The sequence below is a fragment of the Sander lucioperca genome, chromosome 1, assembly GCF_008315115.2.
Source record: "Sander lucioperca isolate FBNREF2018 chromosome 1, SLUC_FBN_1.2, whole genome shotgun sequence".
Taxonomy (NCBI): Eukaryota; Metazoa; Chordata; class Actinopteri; order Perciformes; family Percidae; genus Sander; species Sander lucioperca.
Window position 1 is genome coordinate 18,569,414 of NC_050173.1, and position 16,817 is coordinate 18,586,230.

At 40.2% G+C, this 16,817-nt stretch overlaps 1 protein-coding gene across 6 annotated transcripts in view; it reads left to right on the top strand.

Moving 5' to 3' along the window:
* Positions 1 to 16,817, top strand: part of ctnnd2a (catenin (cadherin-associated protein), delta 2a) — a 270,891-nt gene that overhangs the window by 230,043 nt on the left and 24,031 nt on the right. For all 6 annotated transcript variants that reach the window (XM_036006801.1, XM_036006802.1, XM_036006809.1 and 3 more), the window contains 2 exons: positions 1,060 to 1,210; positions 16,373 to 16,625. In XM_036006801.1, the coding sequence (XP_035862694.1) occupies positions 1,060 to 1,210; positions 16,373 to 16,625 (404 nt within the window). The remainder of the gene's footprint in view (positions 1 to 1,059; positions 1,211 to 16,372; positions 16,626 to 16,817) is intronic.

Genomic DNA, 16,817 nt, shown 5'->3' on the forward strand with positions numbered 1-16,817 from the left:
TGTGCCATTGTTTTGTCTCTTCTAAGCAAGATCCCTCTCCTGACTTTGAGAATAGTGCTGCTAACAGTTTCCAAAGAAGCTGTGTTGGCGTACTGCTGGCACACTACGCTCTGTTCATTAAGTTCTTGGTTTTAAGACATTATGATCATTTCCCTCCAAGGGTAAATTATTTCCTAAAATGATTATATGAACTATAGTTTGCCCATTTTGGTCTCTAAGAAAAACTATCATGTGTTTTAACCTTAACATACCCTGGTAATTATTCTTTTCACAGAGTCTTTTAGCTTCACACTTGACTTACTCATATCTATTCTTGGGTGCTGTTTAGCTTCTTCTACAGTCGACCCACAAGACGACACCACTTCAGCCGTTTAGGGTCGAGTAGTCCATTTAAGCGTACCTTGATAGTTATTGAAGGAAGATAGAGTGGTCTCCAAGCTCAGAACTCTTCTCTCTGGTTCATGTAATTCTCCCTCTTACAGTATATCACTTGTGAGTCAGTGTAATGCCCCCTCTCATAATGACCCTGAATATAACATCTCCCACTCAACCTCGCCCACAGTTCTTTCCTTTTATCCCTTTTTCCTATGGCAACCACTTTATTCATAAATGGTTGGTCTATCTGGTAAAAAAAAAGAAGAATAAAGAAAGTCAGCATAGTGACAATAAAACAATACGTGGAAGAATAAAAGTGTATGGATTGTAAATAACCATTACTATTACACAATGCACAAACACTGTCACAGTGAATTTCCAAGTAAGGTGAACCAAACACGAGCAAGTAAGGAGGATGGCTTTGGTATTGTTGCCATGTCCGGTCTTTTGTTTACCATGTTGTGTGGACACAATTATAATTGCTCTCACTGTACATCCCCATTCAGGAAGTAGGTTGGTTCATGACAAACGTTCACTACAGTGTCATGTCACTCTTATGTAGATACCTTCAAGTAAAGTGTAACCGTCCATTGTCACCACAAATGCACCACAGGATTGTTTTTTACTATTGCCAGGCTACTATTCAGGCATTTAACTGTCTTCCCCCTGATTTCTCTCCGCCAGTGGTCGGTGTACATCCGGGCTGCAGTGCGTAAGGAGAAAGGCCTTCCCATCCTGGTGGAGTTACTGAGGATAGACAACGACAAGGTGGTGTGTGCCGTGGCCACCGCTCTCAGAAACATGGCCCTGGACATCAGGAACAAGGAGCTCATTGGTGAGTCCTGATGAAAACTTTTCCAAGTGATGATATTTGGTAGTGAAACAATCCCCCACCTGTTAGTTAAAACTATCGCATGGATCACTGTCATTTTTAATCTCGATAAAGTTACATGAATTTGGACACCTGCCCTGTTATGCTCAGTTGCAGTCTCTGTTGTTTGTGTGTGTAGAGCAACCTGAAGCCCATTTTCATTTCTAATTGCCTAGCTGTTCCACTGCGGTCTGTTCCTGTCACGTTGTTCTCATTTCGAGTATGCAAGTCAAGCCTGTGCTAAAGTGATGTAACACAAGGGTAAAGAGCCTGTAGCCAGTTGCGCCAATTAGAAGTAATTTACACTAATGCCAGCCTGAAGTCACCTCATAGCAACATAGTGTGATGTCTCACCTGGCTTCTTCCTCCTAGAAAACATTGTAGCTGCTGGGGGATTTTTACTGATTAAATTATGTCATTGATTGAGACTGTTCATTGGTAAACACAAACTAGGATCAGGTCTATATAATGGAATGAGGCTTTACATGCGTTCTAAAATGACAGTGCTCCAAAGCTGTCAAATATTACCATGATGGTAGAAGTGTGATGGTTATGAAGACTATTGCAATGTAGTTTTTTTTTCTTCTATTTTAACTATTAGGTGAAGTCATTTTACATTACAATTTAATTAAAGGCCGAGTACATCCATCATTCTTTTCAGGTTTTTTCAAATGGAAACACATACTCAGCGAAAACGAGTGACCTGGCGAATCAATAATGTTATGAATAATGTGAGTGCTAGCACTAGTGTGCTAAGTTTGAAAACAACGGCACAGAAGCTAAGCAATGTAACTTTACTGCTGTGGACATTAAGCAGTGGTAACGTTAGACCAGCAACTCTTGTGTTCTGCGATTTGAAATGATTGTTTTTGTCAGTGGAGCCTGGTGGATTTGAAGAGAGGTATACTGTATAACAGCTTCAGTTCCCTTTTGGAAAGGGCTGTCTGACGGCAAGGGAAAGCGGTATAAATAGTCTAAATACACATAAACTTAAACTAATATTTTTTTTTTTTAAGTGGTCATTTTCTGAAGTGGCTAAAATGCGTTTTGCTGGTACCCCCATCCACAGCACTACATGTTGCTCTATTTAAAGCTACAATTATTTGACCAAAACAGTAACTTTACCTTGTAGAACACGGGAGATGCTATCCCTGGATTGATTGGTTGGTTATTTTGTGTTATTGTGACTTTCTGCTCTGACCTGAACGCGGCGTCCATAGCAATACTTTGTTCAGCTTCCTGTCTGCTTCTGCAACGCCATCATACAGAAACCTACAACCTACATCTAGTCATGTGTGGAAAGGTTCTTAGAAGGTCTTGGGATAACAGCATTTGACACTAAAACATACTTACTTTGATCAAAATGGCAAAGTTTGGATTTGAATACATAAGGAACACTATACTGGAAAGCTACAGAATGAAATAAAAAAAACTCTAAAGATAATGGGCTCACCCTTCAATTAAGCCCAAGCTGTGTTTGTAAGAAATTACACTATTAAGGAAAGACAATGTAGGGGGTGAGTAATGTGAAAAAACATGTAAAAAAAATATGTAGTTAAGAGAGAAAGTCTGGGGAAAGGAGAAAGAAGGAAAGTGGGAGAGAGATACCGGCAGCATGGGCAGTGTGTGTGTGTGTGTGTGTGTGTGTGTGTGTGTGTGTGTTTCCTTCTGTGTCTACAAATATGTTTGTGTGTGCATGTGTGGCATTACCCTTTCTGTCTCTGGTATCTCTGATTATCTTGGCTTCTTGGTGGGCTCAGTGGTTTCTATAGCAACCCTGCTACCCTCAGTCTCAGGCGAGGGGCTTCTGTAGCCTCTCTGGGTTTTTGCCGGAGCGTTGTTAGAACGGCAAGGAATGCCACCGGCGAAGCTCAACGCGCCCATTCTGTGATGGTCTGTCTGGCCCACGGCAGCAGATTACAGGATAATTGGAGCCTTTCGCACAAAGACACTTATCAGTTCGACCTGAATGGTTTTTGTTTATGTTTTGTTTGTCTGTTTGTTTTTCTTTCTTCAATGAACCTGCAGGTGTATTGGCTTAAATGATTTAGAAGGACCTTTGCATGTCATCCCTCGGATTGCCTTCCAAATCCACTGTAACTGTGATATGCAAACATCCAGATATAAGATAATACAATATGGAAGCACTTCATCCATATCTCCTCAAATAGACTTGTAACTGCAGTGTATTTCCTTTACATTAAGTCTGATTGAGCCATTTGCTCTTACATGGTCAACATAACTGTTTGATTTGAATACAATTAAAGTACAGGTCCACACACGATTAAAGCAATTCCTTTATTTGACCTTTTACAATGAAATCAATCAAATGTTCTCTAATTGATTAAAATATAGAAATATAGAGAAAGTAGAGAAAGATAAAAAGGAGAATCATGGAAAGAGAGGTAGACACGTGAATGTGTGCTTCATAGAGAGAAAGGCAGGCAAAACACAGGCTGATGGAATAATGTAATTACTTAAAAATTCACAGGGAAAATCAATTCAAATGTGTTTGGCATTTTCATTTAAATAAACACGCTTGACTTATTCAGCAGCAGGATAACATGGTTTAAATCCTGCGTGTGATTAGCTCCCCCTGTGTTATTTCTGAGACTTAAGAGAAAGACAATACGACAGAGATAGTGGGATGGAGACTAATTGAGATATATAATAAAAAGAGAGAGATATATGGGGGCATTGCAGATCGTCATTCTCCTGTAGCAACCATGGCTGACACCGTCAGGGAGTGTTGGCAAATTTGATTAAAAATAGACACACCTGGGAAAGAAAATAGAGATCTTAAGAGAGATTATAGTGGTTTTGACAGTCATGCAAGTTAAGATTATTATTGAAAAATAAATCGTCTAATGTAGCTGATAGGTGATACAGTAAGTTCTCGGTTCAATTTGGTTCAATCCTCCAAAAGCAGATGTATTAAAGGTATATGTTGGTATCAACTGCCCAGTTTGACAGCTGGGCCGGGTTGCCAGATATACCTGTAAAAACCCAGCACGCTACAGCTGTAACGTTAGTACAGCCATGAATGCAGCAAACAAACAAACTGTATCAACGGAGATAGATTCTACCCAACCTAAAAAACCTCAGTGTTTCTAAACAGTTGCATAAATACCGGGTAAATATTGGAGATGTATTTTAAAGATGGAGACAGCTTTAGAGCCCAAAAGGACGCTGAGTTGGCTAATTTTCTCCCGAACAGGTAAGCATTAGCTTCAGGCTTATTTATCACAGCTTCAAGGAAACGGCATGTTCAGTCATTTCAACATTTGTGTACTCACATTGAATTATATAGAGTACTCGAGTTTAGGGATAGACCGATTATTGGCCCTGGTGCCGCAGGATGCATGTATTTTCTCCAACATCCGTTTCCTTCCGCTTTCTTTGTGTTAGAATTTTAAACTCTGGTGGATTTATGAGGACTCTGGTTAACTGCTCCTCAGATCTCTGCAGGGTAAATCCAGACAGCTAGGCTAGACTATCTGTCAAATCTGAGTTTTCTCTTGCACGACTATTTTAAAGTGGCTCTGTGTGGAGCTTAGTGCCACCCATGATGATTTTCATTGGTTTAAAGAAATGCCAATAAACCAGAAAACGTTTTTTTCCCATCCCGGAATGCTGTGTGGAGTAACCAGACCCACATCCGCTCCGCAGCATGTGGATAGTCTGGCAAAGCGAGACTAGGAGAGGACGGCGAGGTATGGGTGTTTTTAGCGTTTTCTTGCCGTAATTTTACGCCGAGAAAGTGTGTCTGTCAGTCGGGTAGAGAGGACGGCAAGGTAGTGGTGTTGCAGTGGTTGTTGCAGTAATTTTAAGCCGAGAAAGTGTGTCTGTCAGTCGGGTACAGAGCTCCGCATTAGCACGGGCTTTTATGACTGTCAACATAGCCAGCATCTAATATTAGCTACTCCGCTGCACTGTGGAGTAATGTCTGACTATGTGAGACTAGCGTCTAGCAACATTGTTGGATACTGTGTTCTCAACCTGGCAACCACTGTGAACTTCGACGCTGGGGAGAAGGGGGCGGGGGAGACGACTCTCTCCAGTATTTTGAATTTGGACTGCAGTAACACTAGCTGTCAGTATTACATATTGCACCTTTAAAGCTTCCTTAAGCCATTTGTGGCAGAAAGACTTCTAAACTGGCCAGTCATTTATCACCTTCGTATGACTGGAATGTTGGCAAGCAAGTGTCAGTACATATTTTACATCCAGCAGTGTAAGAGCATCATGGGCATCCCATCCCATTGCTTACACAAGAAAGTAAGTATTTAATGACATATCCCTGGTTTGGTCCTCCAAATAATAAAAGAAAATCTCCTTTTCTTAAGTTTGCTCGATGTTTTGTTTCACCAGCCACTCTGTTAATTAGTCTCTATCTTTTTGACTGAAAGAATTCTTTTATATTAACCGACACTGTTGTGGTTTTTACACACTGGCAAACATAAATAATGAGCTAGGAGCAGCTGGAAACTGTATGAAGCTGCAGGGAGGGTTGTTGATTCTCTGTGGGATTGTTTTTGCCAGCAACCCTCTCAGGTTCAGGGAACAACAAGGTAATGGTAACCTGGCTGTGTTTCGCTAGCTATAAAACATTATTTAGACCGCATAATGTCACATAAAATTGATCAGTATCAAAAGAAGAAATCATCGGTTTACATTCCAAATTCAGCACATCAACTTCTCTTCTTCTGTTGAGACAGCCAAATGGTAAATATTGGAGTTAGGGCCTGTGTCCATATAGTGTTTTTCTTTCTCTTCACACCACCGCCTTTCTGAAAAAGTTCAAAGATTTTCAACAACATGTAGAAGCGTTCGGAGTGGCTGCACAACAAAATCGGAGTGCCCTGAAAAAAGACGCTTGGTATAGCGCTTTGTCTCTTTGTCTGCGGCTGCACACGCTCGCTCCTCATTGGGAAAAATTGAAAAAAGACACTAGCACTCCTCACAGCCTTAAAGACACACAATGTCACAGTAACACAGAAAGATCCGAGAGGAAGAGGGGGAAATGGAGAGAGCAAAAAAAGTAAGAGGGATCAGTCAGGGTTGAGCCTTTGCTCTTGTCAAGGTGTGATTTGATACGACAGAAAAAAAGGTAGAGGCCCCATTTGGCATATGTTCACAAGCTTTATTCACCACAGTGACTCTAACCTCTGAGTCAAACACCTTTTTCTTTACACCATGCACTTCTGCAAAACCCGAAGCGACAACGCGATATCACAGAGCAGTTTGTGGTTCTTGTCTTTGTCAGATCAAAGTTCCACCTAATTGTAGTATCATTTTGCATTGCTCATCTACAGTGTTGGGAGTAACGCATTACAAAAGTAATGCAATTACAGTGATGTATTACTTTTTGCTGTAACGCAGTAATATAACGCATTACTAATAAAATTTTGGGGGGGAATGGTAGTTTGCATGTGAGCTCAGCAGAGTGAGCGGAGATGACAATCAGCTTTCGCACACAATAACCTCAGTGTCAAATCCTCTGGAAAGCACTGTTTCACTGGATAGCAGAAGGATAGAGGAAAAGAGCAGAGATAGACCAAGCAAGGCTAGGGAGACTGAATAGGGGTGGAAGATGAAAAAGACGAAAGAGCACTGACAGCTAAGCGCATATATATGCTTATATTCCAATCCATCTGTAATGTGATTTAGTAGCATATTGATATAGCTGAGAATCATTCTTCTCATCTGTCAACGTTTTTGTCTCTCTCCTGATTTCACCTCCTTCATAGTTTTTGATTTGCATAATGTACTGTACGCCTGTGTAGCAATAAATGAGTCCCATTCACTGCTACACCGTCTGTCAGTGTAATTCTTCCCCATTTACTTACAGATGGTAATTTGACACACATGAATTGGGAACAGCACTGGAATGCCAAAACGACACTGTATTTGTTTTTCAAATTCAGCAACCATTTACTAAAGGTTTCCATACACGTGCTGTGCTTGCAACCAAATCAAAACCTTTGAAAGTTTTTTGGCCTCTTTATTCAAATGGCAGTGCATTTTGGAAGTGGAAATTCAATATGCAAAGTGACAATGCAATCCTCAATTCAATTTGAATTATTTTGATTAAAATTATAATTAAGATTTGATAAATTGCATTTGATATTGGCGGGTTTTTTGGCCGCTTTATTCAAATGGAAATCTGCCTTGCAATTGGCAATTCAAGGTGCAATTTTGTCATGCAATTTGAATATGCATTTTGCAATTGACATTTCAATATGCAAAGTGGTGTTGCAATCCTCATTATTTCTAAGCGTTAGCTTAGGTTGTTGGCAAGCTACTAACTTTACCCAGGGTAATTGTAAAGCTTCAGCATGAGGACGTAGACAAACAGAAAATGCCAACAACGGTCCTACTGTAATAAACTAATGTCTGAAGTCTAGGCTGAACATAAAGTATGGAAGTTATCTAAGGTATAAACTCACCGATCAAGAAGAACAGCGTCTGTGTGGTCGAAGAGGAGTCGGGTAAAGTCTCTGCCCAGGCTGTTAATTACTGAACGAGGAAGTGACGTCCTGACGTACCTGTTTGGCTGGCACATTGAATTGCCATTTGAATAAAGACACCACAAGCAATACCACAAACCACAGCAATATGAAATGCAATTGATTGAGCTTTTATTTTTATTTGAATCAAACTAATTATAACTGAAATGAGGATTGCATTGCCACTTTGCATGTTGAATTGTCAATTGCGAAATGCATATTCAAATAGCTTGACAAAATTGCAAATTGAATTGCCAATTGCTAAATGCATTCCCATTTACATAAAGAGGCTAAAAAACATCCATACAAACCAACGTTGAGTGATTAATGCAAATAGCTGTATTAATTTAAGACAGTTTATGAATTAATGTTGTGTTTTATACGAAGTGACTGGCTCCAAGTGCTAACGCTAATTGGGTTTGTGAATTCTGCAGAAAAGGTTTTATTAAATTCCAAACAGTAAATCCTATTATGAAGTTCTACAGTATACTAGGAGTTGCATTAACTACAGTATGTGATGTAAAGTAATACAAAGTTGGATGTGGAACCTTTTGAGTTACACTTTATAAAAGCATATTAATTTAGGTTATTTAAGTGGCTCAGAGGTTTTAATCCTATAATGTTGCATTGATGATATATAAAATAACAAATCAATGATTAGGAAATCAAAGCATTGAGACTTAGCAGTATTTAATAGTGATATATTCCTGATGTGCATCTACACTCAAGGAGAATCACAGAAAATGGCTTAGCTTGACACAGAGACAGTTCCAAAAGGTATCAAGAAAAGTCAACTTCTAAATAGCAGATTAGCTGGCTACCTTGCTGCGTGTGGACTACAGTAATTGACTTCCAACATCAAACAAAGCTCGCCAGTGGCTCACGACCACCTCTTTCTGGTTTCATCATCAGAGGGCACGAGTTTTGAGCGCACGTCCAAGTTTGATCAGGATGTTCTCTTATGTGATTGGTGTCGAAGCTCCGCAGTTCTGTTAGCATCACATCAAATGAAAACACCTTCAAAGCACTGATAACTAGTGCTGTCAAACGATTAAAATATTTAATCGTGATTAATCGCATTAATGTCGTAGTTAACTTGCAATTATCTGCTATTATTATTCTTTCCCAGTTGTTATAGACATGAGCTCATAACACCTCTCCTTCCCTCTCTCGCAGTCTCTCCCTCTTTGTGTCTCGCATTGATGACTTCAGTGCTAGGGAGTGTTACTGTGGAAACTGAACTACTGCACCACAGGAATGGCACTAATTGCATGATTGCAAATGTGTGCATATGTGTGAGAGTGTACTGTATGTGTCAGACACTGTTATACGCAGAAAACTCAAGGGTTTCAAGCCTTTAACCCAACCATTTTATTCTTGCATACACACTCACACTCCAGTACATTGAAAGGTTGCACTAAGCAAGAGAGCAAAAATGACATTATGTGCATATTCCACTTTGTGTATTCCTGGCCACACCAAATATATTTAGATCACCAGAGAATGTCCATTTTGTGTTTTCCTCAACCACGCCAATTTTTCCATATTTTGCAGCCCCTGCTGTTAACAAACTGCACTATGGTGAGCTTCTGGAAGGCTATAGCGGGCTGAGAGACACACTGGCCATGTCCACTGACTAACTGATACCAAGTTGACACAGACTTCTCGGTCCCTGTTGCATCGATACTTTATGACATTTCTGTGTTGCCTTCGGAATGATTCTCTTGTGTGTAAGGGTCTGGCATGTCTTTTATCAGCACACTTTGTTCTCCCTGGCACTCTCCGTCCTTTGCTCCACTGTGCCAGACTGGGAGCGTGACAGACCGAGAATTAGAAATGGAAAACATTGGGAAAAAAATGAGGGAAAGAAAGATGATGCAATATTTTTGGGGGGTCTAACAGCTATCCCTGTGGGATCTAACTTATATTCAGGTGATCTTGGGCGGTGCACAGACACATACAGTTTTTTTTTCCTCCAAAGAACTTTGACATATTCAAAATTGTGCCTTTGGGATTTTATTCAGGAAAATGTATCCACTTGTTGGGACCCAACTGATCATCATTGAGAAGCGGTACTGTGGAACTCCTATCTAACCATCTCAATCAGAATTCTCTGTCACTGTGAGTGTGTGCTTAAATAGAGGATGTTTGTGTGTGTGTGTGTGTGTGTGTGTGTGTGTGCATTTTTATTTCTTCCCAAGCAGGCATCTTCTTCATGTCAGTGGAATGCTTTTAACGAAGCCACAAGTTTCTTAGGGGGGGGGGGATTATCCTTTCCCCCCTCTCTTACTATCTCTCCCTCCTCTGTAGTTACGCTGTAAACCTGTCACCCGCAGACATCAAAGAGAGACACAAGAAGGCAGAATATTTTACAACGGCATGCCGCTTTACAATTTACCTCCATTTCTAACCTGTTTTAACCTGCTGTGTTTCATCTGTGTGTACTCTCCTCTGCATTTCTTTTTACTTATTTAATTATTTATTTATTTATTTATTCATTCAAATGTTAAAAGGAATACACCTCACATTGCAGTGGGGAATCAGACTGTCTTTGGAGGTCATTCCTATTTATTTTGGCTTGATGAGGATGCGAGGATGTTGAAAATTGGTGACTGCAGGGTCTGTGTGTGTTTGTGTCTGTGTGTGTACAGGATGTGATTCATATTTTCACTTCTTTGTGGCTGCTTTCCAAATGAGCCCATAATCCAGAACTCATTACAATGCTGTCATTTTTTTTTATGATTTGGATAATAGTAAGGGGAAAATTAGTTAAATTGGTGTCAATAAAATGCCCCTCCCTCCTCCCTTAATGACAATATAGATGTTTAAGTGTATCTCCAGGGTTTGTGTGCTGATGTAATTCTGGTATATAGCCTTATACTTGTTTGAGCTCTCAGAGGCTGAGATCCAAAAACCATAACTTTTATGTTTTCAATAAAGGAATATTCCCACGGAACAGAACCCAACAACCTGTTGTTTGAATCTGGCGCCCCCTGTCGATGAGGTGATGTACTACTGATTCAAACTCACTCAGAAGGCACTGAAACACTCGTTTTGGCACTGAATATTGAATTGAACAACTTAGTTGTGGCACTTAATAATTATACAACATTTCAAATGAACCGATCAGATCAACACATTGGGGTAATGTTTATACGCAATGCTTCATCTGTTAAGAGAAAGATAGTTTGCAAACAGGATATTCACCTGAATATGTAAATTGTATGACTCTCAAAGTCATCAGAGTAGTCCTTTAATACAGCAGTTGTCACATTGTCAGTTTCTTTCCTCACAACACAGATTTTACAGCTTGTCTATCATTACGGTGGTAAACTTCCATTGTAACATGGGCTTTTATTTAGCCTAGTACAGACTCAAGGAACGCAGAAAGGCCTTGCAAACCTAACAGCCAGAAGCTTTTGGTACCAGTAAGAGTACAGCAGCCCACCTCAGGGACCCCCAACCCATTCACTGATAACTGTGTATTAACCATCCTTTATTCTCAGACAGTCGGACGCCACAACCAATCAAGCCGTTTCATCTTTGCCCACATTGCTCTGAGACAATTACCTCCAATTTTACTTCAATAACAGTCTCCCTTCTCCGTCAGTAAACAATCAAATCACTCCATTGTTAAGGGTAATTGGATCTCTTTAAATCAAATCAGCCATTATGGCCCTGATGAAGCACACCCTGCTCAGCGGGACTTAGCGACACATGAGAGAATGCAGAACAGGAATACAAAAGCATCTCTGCCTCCCAGGTGAAGATGGCTATATTGGAGGAGCTGTGTAATACTTAGTTTATTAGACCGTGCAGTGAACAGCACAGGGCTTGTTTTTCTCCTTGAGGACGTGTTCCAGGTGTAGCTCACATTTCAGTGACAGAGAAATAAGCATGTAGAGGTTGTTTGTGTCACAGCAGGACTTTAAAGTAGAAGGAGTCGCCACCCACTCATCAAAAATCTATTTTGATTTGCTCCACAGCTCGTTTATTTTCTCTCTTTCCTACCAATGATATTCCTGGCTTTAACACTTAGCTTGGCTTCTAGTATGTACTACAGTATGCTGATTGATTCTACTTTTTATACAGCTGTACTCATTCTAACACATTCAGGTTAGTCATTTGTCAACTAAATGCCTAAATATGTCAATGTGGCCTCAAGAGATAAATTGTATATTTAGTAGTAATTGAAACAAAACAAATGTCTTCATGAGGGTAACGAGATCATCAAAAGATTCAGCTTTTAAGATGTGTTGAATTTTGCATTGACATTTTGGAAAGTTCAGTAACTCCCTCTCGTTTATATTAATCTATAATTTATCATAGTGTCTAGATGTAAGAAAGAGGACAGATTTGATTTGACTCAAGTAGTTTCTGAGCAGAGTTTTGCTTTAGTTTTGTCTTTTTTGTAAGTATTTTTGTTAAAAAAAACTCTAAAACTCTAAAACACCCCCACAAGACAAAAAAAATGCCATTGTGAAGTTGAGATTAAATAAACATCTCACATGAACAAAACAAACAACCAACCCCAGGAAGCCAAGTGACGAGCAATGTGAATGTAAGGTGAGATGTGTGTTGTTGTGCATGCATTGCTGTATGTTTGTGTATTGTCAAGGTGAGGTGTGTGTGTGTGTGTGTGTGTGTGTGTGTGTGTGTGTGTGTGTGTGTGTGTGTGTGTGTGCGTGTGTGCGTGCGTGCAAGGCTTTCAGTCATGCTTCTTAGAACCTGGGAGCGTCTTCCACCAACAAGGTGTGTTATTAAAAGGGTTGGAAATAACAAGGACCTCTCAATTTGATTATTTAGCTATCAGATGTGTTTGACATTGCATTCGTCTCAGAATACGCTAATGTGTGGCTAGTTTTTCTCTGTTCTTCCTCAGCTTTTTTCTTTTCCTCTTCTGCCTTGTTCCTCTCTTCCTCTCTCTCCTATATAATCTTCTCTGTTACTCAATCGCCCCATGAGGAATTCATGTGATGACGTTGCAGAGATAGGGATATGTATGCACACACCTGTGTGTACACACACACACACACACACACACACACACACATTCGAGGATATTTTAATGAAATGCTGACAGCAGTTTATCAGAGCATCTGTCTGTAAGCAGAAAATACTCAGACAAACTCATACACGCGGATATGACTCTAATAATTTTAACGTCTTTGCCTATAGTCTTCACTCTCCTTTTGTTAATACCTAATTCCCTACAGTCAGTCAGTTGATAAATTAGTCACTCACTATATCAGTCAATCAATTAATTGTCAGTCATTCAGGCAGCAAATTATCTGGCAGTCAGTCAGTAAATTAGCCAGTCAGTAAATTAGTCATGCAGCAACTCTGTTAATAAATCAGTCACTCACTCGGAAATTAGTAAAATCATTAAATCAAGAAAGAGTGAATGTATCAGTCATCAGCCAGTAAATCAGTCAGGAAATTCTGATTGAATTCAGTCAAAAAATGAGTCTCCCTCTCAGGATGCAGCTTCATTTTGTCCTCACAGCCAAAAGACAATGACCGCTTAACCTCTGTTCAGCCTGCCAGCCTGAGATAACACTTGGCCAATTAACTCACAACTCTTTCCTTATGGATAGAGTGTGTGTGTGTGTGTGTGTGTGTGTGTGTGTGTGTGTGTGTGTGTGTGTGTGTGTGCGTGTGTGCGTGTGTGCGTGTGTTTGCGTGCGTTCGTGCGTGCGTGCATGCGTGTCTTTGTGTGCGATTGTTCATGTCTGTATGTGAATGCATATCTGAAGCCTTCATGTGTGTGTGTGTATGTGTGTGTGTGTGTGTGTGTGTGTGTGTGTGTGTGTGTGTGTGTGTGTGTTCCCTTCCTTCATGAAGGTTGATAGTGTCATCTGATTTCACTGCTCTGTGTGTTGCTTTGCTGTTCTCAGCCCAGATCACTTAAGACTTATTAGAGGTAATATGAGTGAGGGATTTAGTGAGGACCAGCCTGTAATGGCTCCTTGGATATCACAGTGATGGATTGGTTTGGGGGAAAATATTCAGCATTATGAAGAGGTGAGGATGAAAAGCAGAACGATAGGAAATACAGATTTTAGGCTCAGATTTGGTTGTGATTGCATTCTTCATGTGAAGGAACAAATATGTACCCCACAAGGATTCTTCTTACTTTTAATTTTCACTAAGACTTAATAAATTTAAAGTAGCACCATGGGCTGCGGAAGAGTATACATCTGATGCAAAGCGGCAGTCGATAGGTATTCAGTAGTTTTGTAGTGTTGCTGTGAAAATTAGTTGTTTAGAAAAATAATTTCACAAAAAAACACCACAACTGTTTTGCCTTTATTGCAAATTGAGTATTTTGGCCTCCGGTTTTCTGAGCTGCCGGAGAGAATATAATGGTCCACTTGAAGATTATACGACAGTGGATTCAATACTTACAGTAGCACTTTGGGGTTTTATCTACTTTATTTGATCCAGCACTTCTGTGGAGAACTTGCATTTGTAAATATAGAAGGAGATGGTGACTCACACTGAGCAGCTCTTCAGTGCTGGGTACGCACACCAACTGGCATGCACTCACACCGTTTTAAATGACATGCTTTCACACCCAGCAACATGTCACAGAGAGGGTCGACTGATTCATGCATGTGGAGACGCTCAGTTGATTGAAGTGCACCTTTTTAATGTGCAACAGGGTTACGGGGCTCGTCCTAGTGGTTCCATTGAGTGGATTTTGTTAAAGAAATTAACCACGGTTCATTATTCAACAATCACCTCTGCATCCAAATTGATGGTTCTTTACCTGGAAGAGGACCTGCGAATTTTGTCCCAGGGTGGCTCAAGATGATTCAAGTGCATTTGACAGGTTTTATGAAGGTCAAGGTATTTCTTACCTCTTGACTGTCACTCTTGTGTGATGAATCTCCACACACCACCTCAGTCAGCACAATCTCCCCTTTCCTCTCACCTCTCACCAATTCCTCTCATGTCTTCCAATTTCCAAAAACACCTTTTTGCTCTGATCCCTCCATTATTGGCCCCTGTTCTCAGTCATCTTCATATCCGCTGATCTCACTCTCGTGGGGAACTCTCTCAGTGGAGTTTCGGGGGAGTAACTGAAAAACAGAAACACTTGCAGGAAATAACACTCAATTGTTCCCCCGATTACAGTACATACAGTATATGTCCCAGCAAATTTGACGATTCACAGTGTAATCATTGTAACATTTAAGAGACAAATATTTGTCGAAAAACATACAAATGTTGGCATCTAAATATAAGCCAACCACTCTCATCTAAACTAAAACGATCTATATTTTGAGGATCGTATTAATTTATGTCTTGTCTTAACCATGTTTGGTCTAACTAAGACCAGCATTATAGACTACCACTGTGTGGGTGAGCTCAGATTACATGTATTATAGGAGGTTTTGTTCACAACTTCGGTCATCTCCTCTTTGTAAATCTATACTCACCCCACTCTGTCTTTAAGTCCCGTTCACTCCAATGTTCTGTCTGCTCCCCCCTTTCACTAACTTCCTATCTGACAGCATCTCCTGCACTTCTTATTCCCATTGTTCGAATGTCAATTTTTTTTTTCTCAATTTTCTTCATATGCCAGCCTTTTCACCAAAATACCATGAGTCTGTACGTTTATTGGATCCTCAGCATGTCGGCATTAGTGTGTGTGCGTCAGAGGACTTGCAGTGTGCCCCCTCAAACTAAAGATTTATGGAGGTATCCAAACCACTCACTAGCTGCACGAGACGTTTGCTAGTGAAAATTGTAAAAGGGCAATTTTACTTTTATGTGATAGAGGCTTTGAAGTTTCTGTTTAGTATATTGTTGAGGTGCTTTGATGGGTTTTGATACCGTACCAGTCATCCATAACCACACTCATTGTAAATGCTTGTCAAAAAGCATCCCTTTTTTAGGGTTTATGAACTATCATAGGAAATATAACATCTCACCCACGCATAGTTTTTTCACTGTAATCGGAAATCATATGTTTATGTCGTCAATCCAGTAGCTTCTATACCAGGGGTGTCAAACATACGGCCCACCAACTGGTCCAATCAGGCCCACCAAATGGTCCAATCAGGCCCACTGAATGACTTTGCAAAGTGTAAAAATTGCAGAGAAGTAATTATTCCAATTGCAAATTTACCACTTTAATCTCAGAGAATATCCAAGTTTTTTTCCATAAATTTACGACTTTAATCTTAGAAATTCTGAGTTTTTTTCTCTGAATATTACCCCTCTCTCCCTGGTCCGTATTTTTTTCCTACAATGGCCTCAGGACGCTGTCGTAGCAGAAGCACCTTGCATTTGCCAACATCAAGCTGACAAGAAACTTTGTCACAGATAAAGTTTCGGATCTTTCTGGAGTTGTTTACTGGTCTGGCCCACTTCAGATCAAATTAGGGGTATGTGGCCCATGAACTAAAATGAGTTTGACACACCTGCTCTATGCAGTACGTGTTACTTGTATTGCTCACAAAAATCCATCATCAGGCAATTTTTTAAAACAACCTTTTATCATGTTTCCAACCAAGTTGTCTATACTGTATATGGGAGGATGTGCAGAGAGTCAAATTTGACCAAATGTTTTTTGTCCTTTTCCTTTTATTTTTTCCACACACACCAGGTAAATATGCCATGAGAGATTTGATCCATCGGTTACCGGGCAGCAGCAGTAGCAGCAGCAACAACAACGCCACCAGCAGTGGGACCTCCGGGACCACAGGCCCTCCCAGCAAGGCCATGTCAGACGATACTGTTACTGCCATCTGCTGCGCATTGCACGAAGTCATTACCAAGAACATGGAGAACGCCAAAGCCCTGCGTGATGCTGGAGGCATAGAAAAACTCATTGGCATCGCCCGCAGCAAAGGAGACAAGTGAGTAGACCAAAGTTTAAAAAGCATAACACAACATTTGGTTATTTTTTATCTACCAGTACAATTTCTGTTTAGTGTGACACCTTAAGTCAATACATTTTCAACACTGTGGTTTGAATGCCTGCATCATTACATCAAATTGAAACAAAATTGTTTGACAGAAATGTCCTGGACAATTGCTCTACCATTAAT